This window comes from Phyllostomus discolor, chromosome 9 (genome assembly GCF_004126475.2).
Source record: "Phyllostomus discolor isolate MPI-MPIP mPhyDis1 chromosome 9, mPhyDis1.pri.v3, whole genome shotgun sequence".
In the NCBI taxonomy this organism is placed as follows: Eukaryota; Metazoa; Chordata; class Mammalia; order Chiroptera; family Phyllostomidae; genus Phyllostomus; species Phyllostomus discolor.
The window spans coordinates 54,335,882-54,348,455 of NC_040911.2; the positions used below are offsets into that span (position 1 = coordinate 54,335,882).

A 12,574-nucleotide genomic window follows, 5' to 3' on the forward strand; every position below is an offset into this window, starting at 1 on the left:
TACAATGTGATCACCCTAATCTTGTATTCATCTGATATCACACATAATTATTACAATATTATCAACTAGACTTCCTATGCTGCACTTTATATCCCCATGAATGTTTTTATAACTGGCAATTTATACATCTTAATCTCTTCCCCTTTTTCACCCAATCCCCAACCCCTCCCACCAGGCAGGCAATCATCAAAATGCCCTCTGTATCTATGAGTTTGTTTCTGATGTTTGTCCATTTAATTTTTTAGACTCCACATATAAGTAAAATCATATGGTATTTGTTTCTCTGTCTGACTTATTTCACTTAATACCCTTTAGGTCCATCCATGGTGTTGCACATGGCAAAATTTAACTCTTATTATGGCTGAGTAATATTCCATTCATCTATTGATGGGCTCTTAGGTTGCTTCTATCTCTTGGCTATTATAAATATGCTGCAATGAACAGGGATTCATGTCTTTTCAAACTAGTGTCGGGTTTCTTCAGATACTCAGAATTGCTGGATCCTTCTTCGTCTCTCGTTATAGCCTTTGTTTTAAAGTCTACAAGTGTCTAACATAAGTATTGCTATTCCACTTTTCTATATGTCCATTTGCATGAAATATCTTTTTTCCATCCCTTTACTTTCAGTCTGTTTCAATCTGAACTGGGTCTCTTGTAGACAAATGTATGGGTCTTGTTTTCTTATTCATTCAGCCACCCTGTGATTTGATCGGGGCATATAATCCTTTAAAAATAATTATTGATAATTATGTCACTATTGCCATTTTTTATTTGTATTTTTATCTTTTTTCCCTCTTCTTAAAGTCCTTGAACAATTCTTGTAATACTGGTTGAGTAGTGATGAAGTCCTTTACAGCTTTTTTTTCCCCCCGGGAAGTATTTTCTTCTTTTTGATGTTATTGTAAATGTAATGGTTTTTGTGTTTTCCTTTTCAGATTGTTCATTATTTGTGTGTAAAAATGAACTAACTTTGTTACCTTTGTGTCCTGTTATTTTGCTGAATTCATTTATTAATTCTAACAGATTTATTGTGGAGGCTTCTTTTTTATTAAAACATTTTAAAAAGATTTCATTATTTTCTAGAGATGGGGAAAGCCAGGGGGAAAAACACTGATGTGAGAGAAACTTTGATACATCACCCCTCACACGCCCCCAACTGGGGACCCAGTCCACAACCCAGGCATGTACCCTGAAGGGAATATCGAACCTGTGACCCTGTGACCTTTCTGTTCACAGGACAGCACTCAACCCACTGAGCCACACCAACCAGGGCTGTGGTGGTCTTCAGGGTTTTCTACATGTAAGATCATTATCATGGGTAAACAGACAATTTTACTTTCTCTCCAATTTAGATGCTTTTTTTTTCTTACCTAATTGCTCTTGCTAGAAGTTCCACTACTATATTGAATAGAAGTGTGAAAGTGAGCATCCTTAGCTGTTTCTGATCCAGGTGACCTACTTGCACCCAAGCTGCATGTGGCCTCTCATTCTTTCACCACTGAGTATGTTTGCAGTGAGTTTCTCATATATGGTTTTTTATTATGGGGAGGTAGTTTCCTTTTATTCCTATTTTGTTGTGTTTTTCATGAAAGGTCATTAAATTTTGTCATATCCTATTTCTGCATCAATTGAGATGATCTTCTGGTATTTTCCCTTCATTCTGTTAATGTGGTATATTACCTTGATTGATTTCCATATTTTAAACCATCCTTGCATTCCAGGAATAAGTCCCACTTAGTTGCATTGTATAATCCTTTTAATATGCTGCTGAATTCTGTATACTAATATTTTGTTTTAAGTTTTTGAATGCATGTTCATAAGGGATATTAGTTTGTAGTTTACTTTCTGGTAGTATCTTTGACTTTGGCATCATAGTTATTCTGGTGTCACAGAATGAATCAGGAGGTGTTCCCTTCTCTTCAAATTTTTGAAAATGTTTAAGAAGGGTTGGAATTAGATTTTGGTTACTGATTCAATCTCCTTACTAGTTATAGGTCTATTCAGATTTTCTATTTCTACATTATTTATTCTTTGTAGATATTGTTTCTAATATTTTATCAATTTCATTTAAGTTATCCAATTTTAGGGATGTACAATAGTTCATAGTACTCTTATCTTTTCATTTCTGTAGAATCAGTAGTAATGTCCTCACTTTCATTTCTGATTTTAGTAATTTGTTTTTTTCTCAGTCCATCTACACTAAAGGTTTGTCAACTTTGATCTTTTAAGAAAGAACCAATTGTTTTTCTATTCCCTATTTTGTTTTTCTCATCTAATCCTTATTATTTCCCTCTGATAGCTTTGAGTTTAGAATATTTTTAAAATAAGTTATTTAAGTTGTAAAGTTAGATTGATTTCTGATCTTTCTTGGATTTTTAAAATGTGTTTATAACTACCGTATAAATTTCCCCCAAGCACCACTTATTCTGTGTTGTGCAAGCTTTGGTATGTTGCATTTTTTTAATCTCCAAATTTTTTATTTCCTTCAACTTTTATTTATCTGGGAATGTCTTAACTTCTCCTTCACTTTTAAAGGGCAATTTTGACAGATACAGAATTCTTCGTTGACAGTGTTTTTCCCCCTTTGAGTACTCTGAATATATCAGCCTACTGTCATTTAGCCTCCAAAGGTTCTAAAGAGAAATCTGCAGATAACCTATTGAAGGCCTTTTATTGTGAGAATTTGTTTCTCTCTTCCAGCTTTCCAGATTCTTTGGCTTTTGATTTTCCTGTGACAGTCTTATTATAACATGTCTCAGTGTGAGTCACTGATTTCCTTTTACTTGGCAGTTCCTTGTGCTTCTTGGACATTTATATTCATGTCTTTCATCCAGTTTGGCAAGTTTGTGGCCATTATGTCTTCAAATATTTTCTCTGTACTTTCCTCTTTCCTTCTCCTTCTTCAACAATCAAGATGTGTATATTGGTTCTCCAGATGGTGTTCCACAGATTACTTAGGTTGTTTTTTCTTTTCTTTCTGATCCTCAGCCTTGATAGCTTCCATTGACCTTTCTAAAAGATCGCTGATTCTTTCTTCTCCCTGCTCAAGTCTGCCTTTGGATCCCTCCAGTGAATTTTTCATTTCAGTAATTGTACGTTTCAGCTCCAGAATTTTTAAGGCTATTGCCTAATGTTTCCATTTTGTTCACATTGGTTTCTTACTTCCCCCTCATCTTCCTTTAGTTATTTGAGCCTCTTTTAAGACAGTTGTTTTAAAGTCTTTGCAGTTTATCTGCCATCAGGTTTTCTTAGAAACAGGTTCTGTTGCTTTTTTTCCCATCTGAGTGGGCCATTCTTTGTGTTTTTCTGTGCCTTGTGATTTTGTTTTTGAACACTTAACATTCAAATCTAATAATGTGGTAACCCTGAAAATCAGCTTCTCTCCCTACTCCAGGGTTGTTGTTGCTGTTTTTATTTGCAGGTTCCAGGCTGTCTCTTTGCTGAGCCTGATATGTAAATTTAAGGCCTTTTTAGGTCTTTTCTGAGCCTTTCCCTGGGCATGCACAGTCATTTCCTAGTTTTCCCTATATATACTTTCCTTAATCATCCTTGGTCTTTAATGTCTCTCTTTCAAAAGGGGGAAAAGCAAAAAATTAAGGGAGGGAGGAGCACCAGCCTTTTAAATCCCTTGAAAGTTACTTCAGCCAAGGAAGAGGAACTTGCAGCAATGCAGGGAGGTGCAACAAAAATGGCTGTATGTCTGCCCCTCTGTGATCAGAAGTGCCAATCAGTAATCAGAGCAGATACTCAATATTTGAAGACAGTCCTTTTTGCCCACCAGAGCTCCCACACACTATGCTATGTTATGCTGTTGCAGGAAACTTACACAGCTGTCTGCCTCTGGGCTGGGAGTGGTAGTTGGATAGCTGCTATGTCAGAGTTGAAATTGACTGAAATTAACTGCAATTACTATCCAGGCTTCCCCTGGAAGTTGTCAGCTTCAATATTCCAGTATTCCAAAATAGTTTTATTAGACAGGTTCTGCCAGTGCAATTGCTGTCTAGGTGGGGAGACAGATTCCTAGGGCTTCTTACTCTGCCATCTTCCTCTATTTTAAAATATTTTGTTTTTGTTCTTTCTTGCTGCTATTTCTGCAGGAATATGGTAACTCTCTTTTGTTTGGTCTTTTGAATTACTTATTTACATTTCTTGATGTCTGCTTTTTTTTCTTTACTACCTGTCTAGTAAACTGTCTCATTACATGTCCCCAGGTATTTATAAAGGAATCCTCTTTCTTGTTACCTTAAAAAAAAACAAAAACAAAAACAAAAAACAGAACAATAGCAGCAAAAAACTTTTTGTAACTTCTCCAATTCAGCCCAAAAGCTCTAAGAAAATGTCAAATACACAAACATATATATCAGAATAGTATAATGAGTCCCTAGTTCCATCACCATCTTCAACACTGCTCAACTCAGAGCTAATATTCTTTCACCTAGACCCCACCCATGTCCCCATCTTCTATATTATTTATAAGCAAATTGCAGGCATTGTATCATTTGACCTATAGATATTAGATATTTCTTACACAATAGGGCTCTTTAACACAACCTCAAAAACATCTTTTGTTTAAAAAAAAAGCAATCATTATTTAATATCAACAATCCACATATTATTGCATTTAGTATATTAGATTGAATTAGAATCCAAATTAAGATAACACTTTTCAATTAGTTGTCTTTATATCCATTTTGATCTATTGGTTCCTTCTCCATCTTATTGTCCCCCTCCAGTCCAGTTGTTGAAGAAACCAGGTAACTTTTCTGGCAGCAAAGTGCTCCTCAGACTCTGTGTGTGCACTGGACTCCCCAAGGAATCTTGTAAAAATGAAGTCTCTCATGGGGTAGGTCCTGATCAAAGCCTGGACTCTGCTTTTTATGACAAACACGAAGGTGACAAACATGCCAGTCTGAGGACCAACAAAGAGCCATGTATCCTGGTGCCTCTGCATTTCCTATAAATTGGAGGTGGGATCCAGTTGAGAAAAAAAGATTGTCACCCAATGATTTAACATTTATAGAGAACTAGTAGGGGGCAATGGTCCCAATCACCTGAAAAAGTAGAAAACCAACAACAAACTACCACCACCACCACCATATCCACATAATAAATGAAAGTAGAGATGAAGCAGCACAGTGCCAGCTGTAGGATATGTAGGATAGTACACAAGCCAGTTAAGGCATAAGAAAGTGAAGGAAGTGTTAGAAGCCAGGTTAAAGCCAAATGCAATCATTTATCCCTTAGAAGACATACTACTGGCCCCAAAAGCACCTGCTCTTGCAGTGGGTATTCAGGGTTGGAGGGAAATAGGGCCTCGTATCAGGAGGTGTTGTTATCACCCCAGGTGATCTGCTTGTGCCCAAGCTGCATGTGGCCTTTCTGACCACCAGACCAGCTCAGTACTCCTCACACAGTCTTCTGGACTATGGTGTGGCTGTAACCCTGTGGCGATGCATGTGACAGATCATGGGACCCCTAGTGGGCAAGAGCTGTAGCCCATGGCACTTTGCTTAAGATGGAGACAATGTCAGTAGGTTTTAACAAATGGAGAGATAGCCATGAAATCTTCATTGGGGTAGGGGGCCACTTCTGGGCCTCCCAGGAACTGTTGGTGAAGTAGCCCAATTTGCATGTGGTCATTGTGATCAGGATTGGTGTGCAGCTGCCTGCATTGGGTGAAGCTATGCCAGCCATGAGAAATGAGACTCCAGCTCGGGAAACCCCCCAACATATAAGGGCCAGTGTCTGCCATGCTTGTGATTTCATTTTTTTTAAATTTGTATCATTTAAAAGTTGATGGTTGTAATTCTATTCTTAAATATTTACTCAAGAGAACTGTAAACAGTCCTCATAAAAACCTGTCTGTGAATGTTCATAGCAGCATTATTCCCAAGAACCAAAAGATGGAAGGCCACATGTACTATAATGGATCAGTGGCTCAGCAAAGTTCAGTGTGTCCACACAATGAACTATTTTTTGGTCATAGGAATGAAGTTCTGACACATGCCACAATGTGGATGAACCCTGAAAACACTGAACTGAGTGCAAGAGCCAGACGCAAAAGGCCACATGTATATGAGTTCATGTTTATAAAATGTCCAGGAGAGATAAAAAGTAGAGGGAGAGTGAAAAATGGGGAGTGACTGTTAATGGGTACTGGGTTTCTCTCTGGGTGATGGAAATGTTCTAAAAGTAGATTATGGCAATAATTGTACAACTTTGTGACTATACTAAAACCTTTTTTTTTTAAATGTCAATTGTTAAAAATCTTAAATTTTACCCGTGCATCTCTCAGTTCCTTTGACCCCTGGACATGCAGACACTTTGCAGTCATGGTCCCTTAGCCCTCAGGACAACAGAGGAAGTGGTCAGGCTCAGAGAGGTGAAATGCCCAGGGTCACACTGAGTGAGCAGGGTCCTGCTGGTCCCCCATCTAGGGATAGGGAAGTCAACCAATTAAAGCAGTGGATCACCACATTGATGATGGCCATCACCAAGGAGGAGGAGACAGCTGCTGAGCTGGAGCTCAAAGCCCGAGTCTTCCATTTTGGCGAGTACAAGGGTGCTCAGGAGGTAAGTCCCTGGATTGCAGCCAGCAGGCGGTGGGCAAGGAAGGAGTGCAGGTGACCACAGGCTGGCAGTAGGGGGTGTGTGCCTTTTCCAGGAACCTGCTGGGAGGGAGCCCAGTGCCTGGAGCTGTGACAGTGGGAAAGCAAGGCCCAAGGTTCAGCCATGCTCTGGGTCTGCTGTGGTCCCTCGCCATCTCTACGCTCTGTGCCCCAGACCAAAGGGGACTGGCTTAAGAAGGCTCTTGGTCCCAAATCCAAAGCACCCCATGTGTTTTTGCTCCATGGCTGTTCAGCTGCCCAACACACCTCCTGCATGCCTTTTCATTCAACAAATATGTCTGCTTCTTAAACTTATACACTGTACCCAGAAGGTAACCCTGCTTGGTGGAAGACAGGCACATCCCCTGGTCAAGCTGGGTGAGAATTCTGAAGGCACAGAAGGCCAGGAATGTTCCAGGCAGCAGGACCAGAATTTGGCACACACCTTTCCTGATAGCACCTCCAGCTCCCTAATTCATCAATTCCTACTGCAGGCACTGGGCCAGGTACACAGGATACCACAATGAGCAGGCCAGTAGATCCCCCGCCTCCTATTGATTGTCACTGGGTACCAGCTATGCCCTATGCCTGGCTTAAGCCTTTTTGTCTGCTGTTCATCATTTAGACCTCAGGCCCACTTGTGTGTCAGGGGGGTTAACTTTTTCTGAGTGTCAAAACAAGCTCAGAGAGGGGAATTCATTGGGCCAGGACCATACAGAAAATAGGTCACAGGATGTGGTCTTGTGGGGAGCTGAGGTTAGTGAAAGGGCAGAGAAAGGGTTCCCAGGAGGAGGGGATGGGGCCTTGGTGCACACATTGAGGCAGCTGGAGAGAGGCTGAGGCACAGGCAGACTCAGTGGAGACTGGAACCCAAGATTTGGCTGACCACAAAAGAGCAAGGGGGTCCCAGTTCTGGCCACGGTAAGTCCAGGTGTCCAAGTTCTATCCTTCCTCATGCTTCCCGAGTATTTACCTGTACTGAACAAGGCCCTGGGAGGTCTGCCATGCCACAATGAGGGCAGACCATGAAGTGGGGACAGACACAAGCCCAAGTGACCCTGCTGGTGGATTGCCCACCTCACAGGACAAGCTGCTGGAGAGCCTCAACCACAAGGTTCTGGATGTGTACCGGCACTGTGTCGGTGTCCAGCAGGAGTCTAACCTGGGCACTGTGCAGATGCTGACCATCATTGAGCACCAGATGGATGAGCTGCTCGAGAACCTGGAGCGTGTGCCCCAGGTCAAGGTCGAGCAGGCTGAGAAGGCCAAGGAGAAGGAGCGGCGCCAGAGGTGAGAGCCTAGGCTGCCCCTGTTATCCTGTTCTCCAAGAACTCCCAAACCAAGGAGACTGGACCCAGGTCCTCCATGCTGGGAGGGCCAGCAGCTAGGACTCTGTGGGAACTGGAGAGGACACCAAGCTGAACCTCAGTGAGGAAAGCCCCTCTTTTGGAGTGGGATGTTGTAGAGTCAGGGAACCCAGGAGCCAAGGTGAGGTGTGGCTAGCACAGCCTCACCTCTGAGGACAAAGGATATTTCCATTGCTGGACTGGAGAAGACACTGGCACTGCCAGAGCCCAGGGAAGGAAAGGGGTACAGACTCTGGCAGCAGCTGGCAGGGATCCCAGGATTTAGTGGCAGGGGCAGAAAGGTGGAGCTGGCAGTGTCAGAACATTGGAAACAGGTGGCATGGGCCCATCCTCTGAGGGGAGACCTGGGGAACTCCCCATAGGCCTAGTGGGGCTCAGATGAGTTCCAGAGGCCATGACTCCTCCGGCCTGTGGGATCCTGGCTCATTCAGTCCTGTGCAGAGCCCTGGGACACAGCTATCTGTCTCTCCCATGAACATGGGGGCTCTTCTTCTAGTGCCCTGCTCAAGCCAGACACTGGGCAAAGGTTTAAGAAGAAGTACAAAGAGGAAGGAGACAAGACTACTAACTTTACTGGGGTCTGGGCCTTCAAGAGTGATAACGGGGAAGCCCTTGGCATGTGAATCAGTGACCAGGGGATGAATCTAGGAACCTGGGCTTCCTGAAGGTATGAGATGATGGCCCTTAGGTTGTCTCCCAGAGAAGCCCAGAGCTGGGATGCCCCCATAGGAGCAGTGGCAGAACTATGGCCCTGCCTTGGAAGTGAAGGCTGGATAGGAGTGGGAAGTCTTCTCAGAAGTGCGTGGGTCATGGCCTGAGGGCTGTGGAGGAGGGAGCTGGGAATGGAATTTGGCAGCTTCCTCTGGCCCCTCTAGTCCTTAATCCATTTCTTGCTGCCACTACCACCTAGACTCCGGGAAGAGAAGGCCAAAATGCAAAAGCAGCTTCAAGAAGAGCGTCTGCAACGGGCCCAAGCCCGGGCCCAGGCTGAGATCAAGAAGAAGGTTGGCAGGGTGGCCCTGGGGAGCTACTGCTGGGCAAGGGTCCCACAGCCAGGCACAGTGGAGTTGGGAGGAACGGAGGGCCTGCAGCCAAGCCTGGTTCACCAAACCCTTAGCAGATGCAATTGCAGGGGTCTTGGAGCCTTAAGGGCCAAGCCTGGGTAGAGCAGGGTCTCCCATTCCTGGGCCTACTACCCCTCAGGGCTGCCCTTCCCTTCCTCCAGAATCCTTCCCCTGGGGCTGCCAGCCCTCCTGCAAACACTCCTAGTCAGTGACTGGCCTGGTCATGCCCTCCCAGCCCTGCCCAGGTGTAGGTCCTGAGCACAGAGAGACAGCACAAAAGCTTAGCTTTCCAGAGTCTCACTATACAACCTATACCTCAGGCCAAGCTCATCATCTACTCCTAGGGTCCCCCAGATTGCTGTGTACCAAGGCCTCCAACCCCACAGTGAATGGGCAGAACTCACCACTTGCCTCTGGCCCTAGCCCAGGAGGCATGGTCTCTAATGCAGGCCCAAGCCTGAACATGGCTCATAACAAACAAGGTTGATGGGCTTTCCACGGAATACACCAGCATTCACCACTCTGTCCCATGGAAAATGGCAGACATTGCAGGATACCCCCTATAATCCCCACAGCAAGAGTTATTTCCCATCTGTGTTTCCAGGTATTTACCACCCCCCCACTACCCCCACACATGTAGGGGCTGGCACCCCAGGGCATAGGCTTTAGTGCTGGACAGACACACTCCTGAGTTGGCTCAACAACTGCAGCCCTCAGCCTGCAGCTGACCAGGAGTGACCAGAGACTGGGATGGCTCACAGGGTCCCACAGTCCCAGCTCCCTAGCCTTTTGGCAGGGGTGTGACCTCCCAGCATCTAGGCAGCACCCCTGGTGTACTGAAGCCACCAGCAAAGGGTCATTGAGTCCACTACCTCTGCAGAGAGGCAGAAAGTTGGTGTGTCGCTCCCGGCCCCCGGTCTTGAAAACCAAGAAAGAACCTGAATACGAGCTGCTGGACAAAGAAAAGGAGGAGCAACTATTCTTCTTCACCTAGGCTTCATGGCGATGGTCTGGCTGACAGCACAGGAAAGATGGCAGCAGGAAGCAAACAGGGCTGTGTCAGAGCCCCATGCAGCCATCACTGTGTCCCCCATGGTCTCCTGCTGTGTTTCCTTACTCATATGAAATAAACCCCATGACTCTTTGGTGTCTAAGGCCTGTTTAAGGAGGAAGACCCTTTTTCCAAATGCCAGCACTCCTCTTTAATCATTTAACCCTAAGCAAATGTTTGAGGGAAGGAGTCCCTCTTGAATCCCATCTAAAACAAATGCTTTTTGAGAGACAAAAGCCAATTCCATGCTGGGGTGTAGTGTGGGACTAGCTCCAACACAAAGACTAGAAAAGCAGCAAGCTGAGCAGATGGAAGGGTTATTCCTACTGACTGGAGGAAAAAGTGATTTCAATACTATACACACAATTTCTTAAATTAGGCCAAGAGAAACCTTCAGTGTGTAACTATACAAAAACTTTTATTCATTTGCACTAGTAGTTGGGTCCACTGCCAACAGGGAACCTCAGTGCCCATAAAACTGACAGCAAGTACCAATCACTTTGTAGTGCACATTCACTGGGGACATGCAGGAATAAGGTCCAACAATATGTCCTCCTTTGGTAGACCAGTGCAGTATGACTACCCTTAGCAGACAGGCCTGGCACCTTGGAGAGGGAGGGGACTTCTGGAGGACCTGGAAGCTGAGCTAAATGGGCACAGAACTTTAGTCTGTGACGCAGCACAGAGTTCTGTATGAAGCATTTATAAATGGGGCCTAAATTCCTTCATGTGGGGAAGCACTGAGCAGGAGCAGTTGGCACCTCAGAACCGGACAGAGAGAGGAATCACAATCAAATGCTGGGGTCATTCCTAAAAGCCCAAGTCCAAAAACTCAAGAAACAAAGAAAACTAAGAATGTGCAGTTTGGATGATTCCAAGTCTGAAAACCAAAACAGCATCTGAATAAACACACACTTCAAAAGGCACAAGGCAAACACAGCATTTCTGAGTGACCAAGTCCAGTGTACTAACAAGTATGTGCAAGGTTATTCGCTTGTCTCCTTCTGCAATACAAAATTTACTCTGTAAAAATATATGGTCACATATGATAGCACATCTTCAATCTCAACAAAAACATGTACATGCCATCATCACAGTTCTGCACATAATTTACAGCATTCAGAACATTATAAACCACTGTCAAATTACTATTAAATGTTAATATCCAAATACAGAATTTAGAAAATTTATTGGAATGTTTCAACTCTACCACCCCCGAACTATGAGCTCAAAATTCAGGTTCCAAAGAGTGCCTTGCCAATAGGGACCTTAATGTTCCCACTTCACCCTGAGTATTTTCCTCTTACACAAGAAGCCTGCCTGGTCTGCCAGAACATGGATTAAAATTTGGCTTCCTATAACAGCAAGCTCACTTCTGCCCCACAGTGTGACAAAACCCAACTATGAACACTATCCAAGGGATTGAGAAACAGCCTGTTACATAGTCCTCAGAAAGGGAAAATGGGGTTTTTAGAGCTCCCTCAAGGCAAATGCTGAAACACCAAAGCTGGAAGACCCCATTTGGTTTTACTACAGATAAAGTTGTATTTGACTATGGAACTCATACACTATTTCCTGCACGAGTCTATTTTTTTAAATGCAACTGGTGCTCCATGGCTCAGATAAAATGGGAAAGGGATGTGTATACACAGGCAAGTAGAGAAGAGGTGCATGCTTTGCCAGAAAGGCAATCCTTGCATCACTGCAGCATTTTTCTTGGACAAGGCAGTTTCAAATGGTATAGCCTCAGACTGGTTCCTGATAGAATATGAGAAAAACATTTTCAATAAATGTACCCAAAAGTCTCTGAAGAACTAGGCTGGACTTCTGAGCAGAAACCAAGGGGGTTCTCACTCAGGCCTGCTAGACCATGTAACAGAGTCTCACAGGACACAGCCTGGAGGTGTCACCCTTGGGTCCCCCTGGTAGAGGACTGCTTTCACTGAAGGTCCTGCAGGTTGATTGTACTGCCTGTGCAGTGCATATCCTCAGGCCCAGCGGCCCCTCCAGCTGCAGGAAGCACCTTCTGCAAAACCAAGCAGAGTAATAAGGGGGACAGAGCAGAGGGCTGAGGTGGTATAGGTCCACCTCACTGCTGCTCACCTGGCAGCACAACTTGCAGGGCCACTCAGCAGGGTAGTCCTGACTTTTCTCAATTAAAAAGAACTTGTTTTCCCCTTATGTTTAAATATAATGTTCCTTGAAGAAATTTAAGCAATAAGAATTTCTAAAAAAAAAAATAACTGTCCTTGTTTAACCTGTAACCCTGTTCCCTCAACTTCATATGTGGCAAGCATATGAAGTTTACCTAGTTAGGAAAGGTAACTTTACCTAGTTACGACAGGTAGTAGGCAAGCACCTTTCCTAGTTACACTAGGTGTCCATCTGCAACATCAGCGGCTGACCAGAACTCCAGCTGCATTATTATCACCCATCTAATACATCTCTTCATGCCAGAGAAATATTCCTACATCATTAGAGAGG

General features: G+C 44.0%; 2 protein-coding genes across 4 annotated transcripts in view; one reads left to right on the plus strand and one right to left on the minus strand.

The window, feature by feature from the left end:
- The window catches only part of CFAP100 (cilia and flagella associated protein 100), a 50,676-nt gene extending 40,620 nt beyond the window's left edge, over window positions 1-10,056 (plus strand). For all 3 annotated transcript variants that reach the window (XM_036009385.1, XM_036009386.1, XM_036009387.1), the window contains 4 exons: window positions 6,438-6,573; window positions 7,693-7,898; window positions 8,886-8,979; window positions 9,920-10,056. In XM_036009385.1, coding sequence (XP_035865278.1) covers window positions 6,438-6,573; window positions 7,693-7,898; window positions 8,886-8,979; window positions 9,920-10,033 — 550 coding nt within the window. In that variant the 3' untranslated portion in view covers window positions 10,034-10,056. The remainder of the gene's footprint in view (window positions 1-6,437; window positions 6,574-7,692; window positions 7,899-8,885; window positions 8,980-9,919) is intronic.
- Window positions 10,057-10,487: 431 nt separating this feature from the next.
- ZXDC (ZXD family zinc finger C) overlaps window positions 10,488-12,574 on the minus strand; it is a 44,192-nt gene continuing 42,105 nt past the window's right edge. The window contains exon 10 of the mRNA XM_028524071.2: window positions 10,488-12,116. Coding sequence (XP_028379872.1) covers window positions 12,030-12,116 — 87 coding nt within the window. The 3' untranslated portion in view covers window positions 10,488-12,029. The remainder of the gene's footprint in view (window positions 12,117-12,574) is intronic.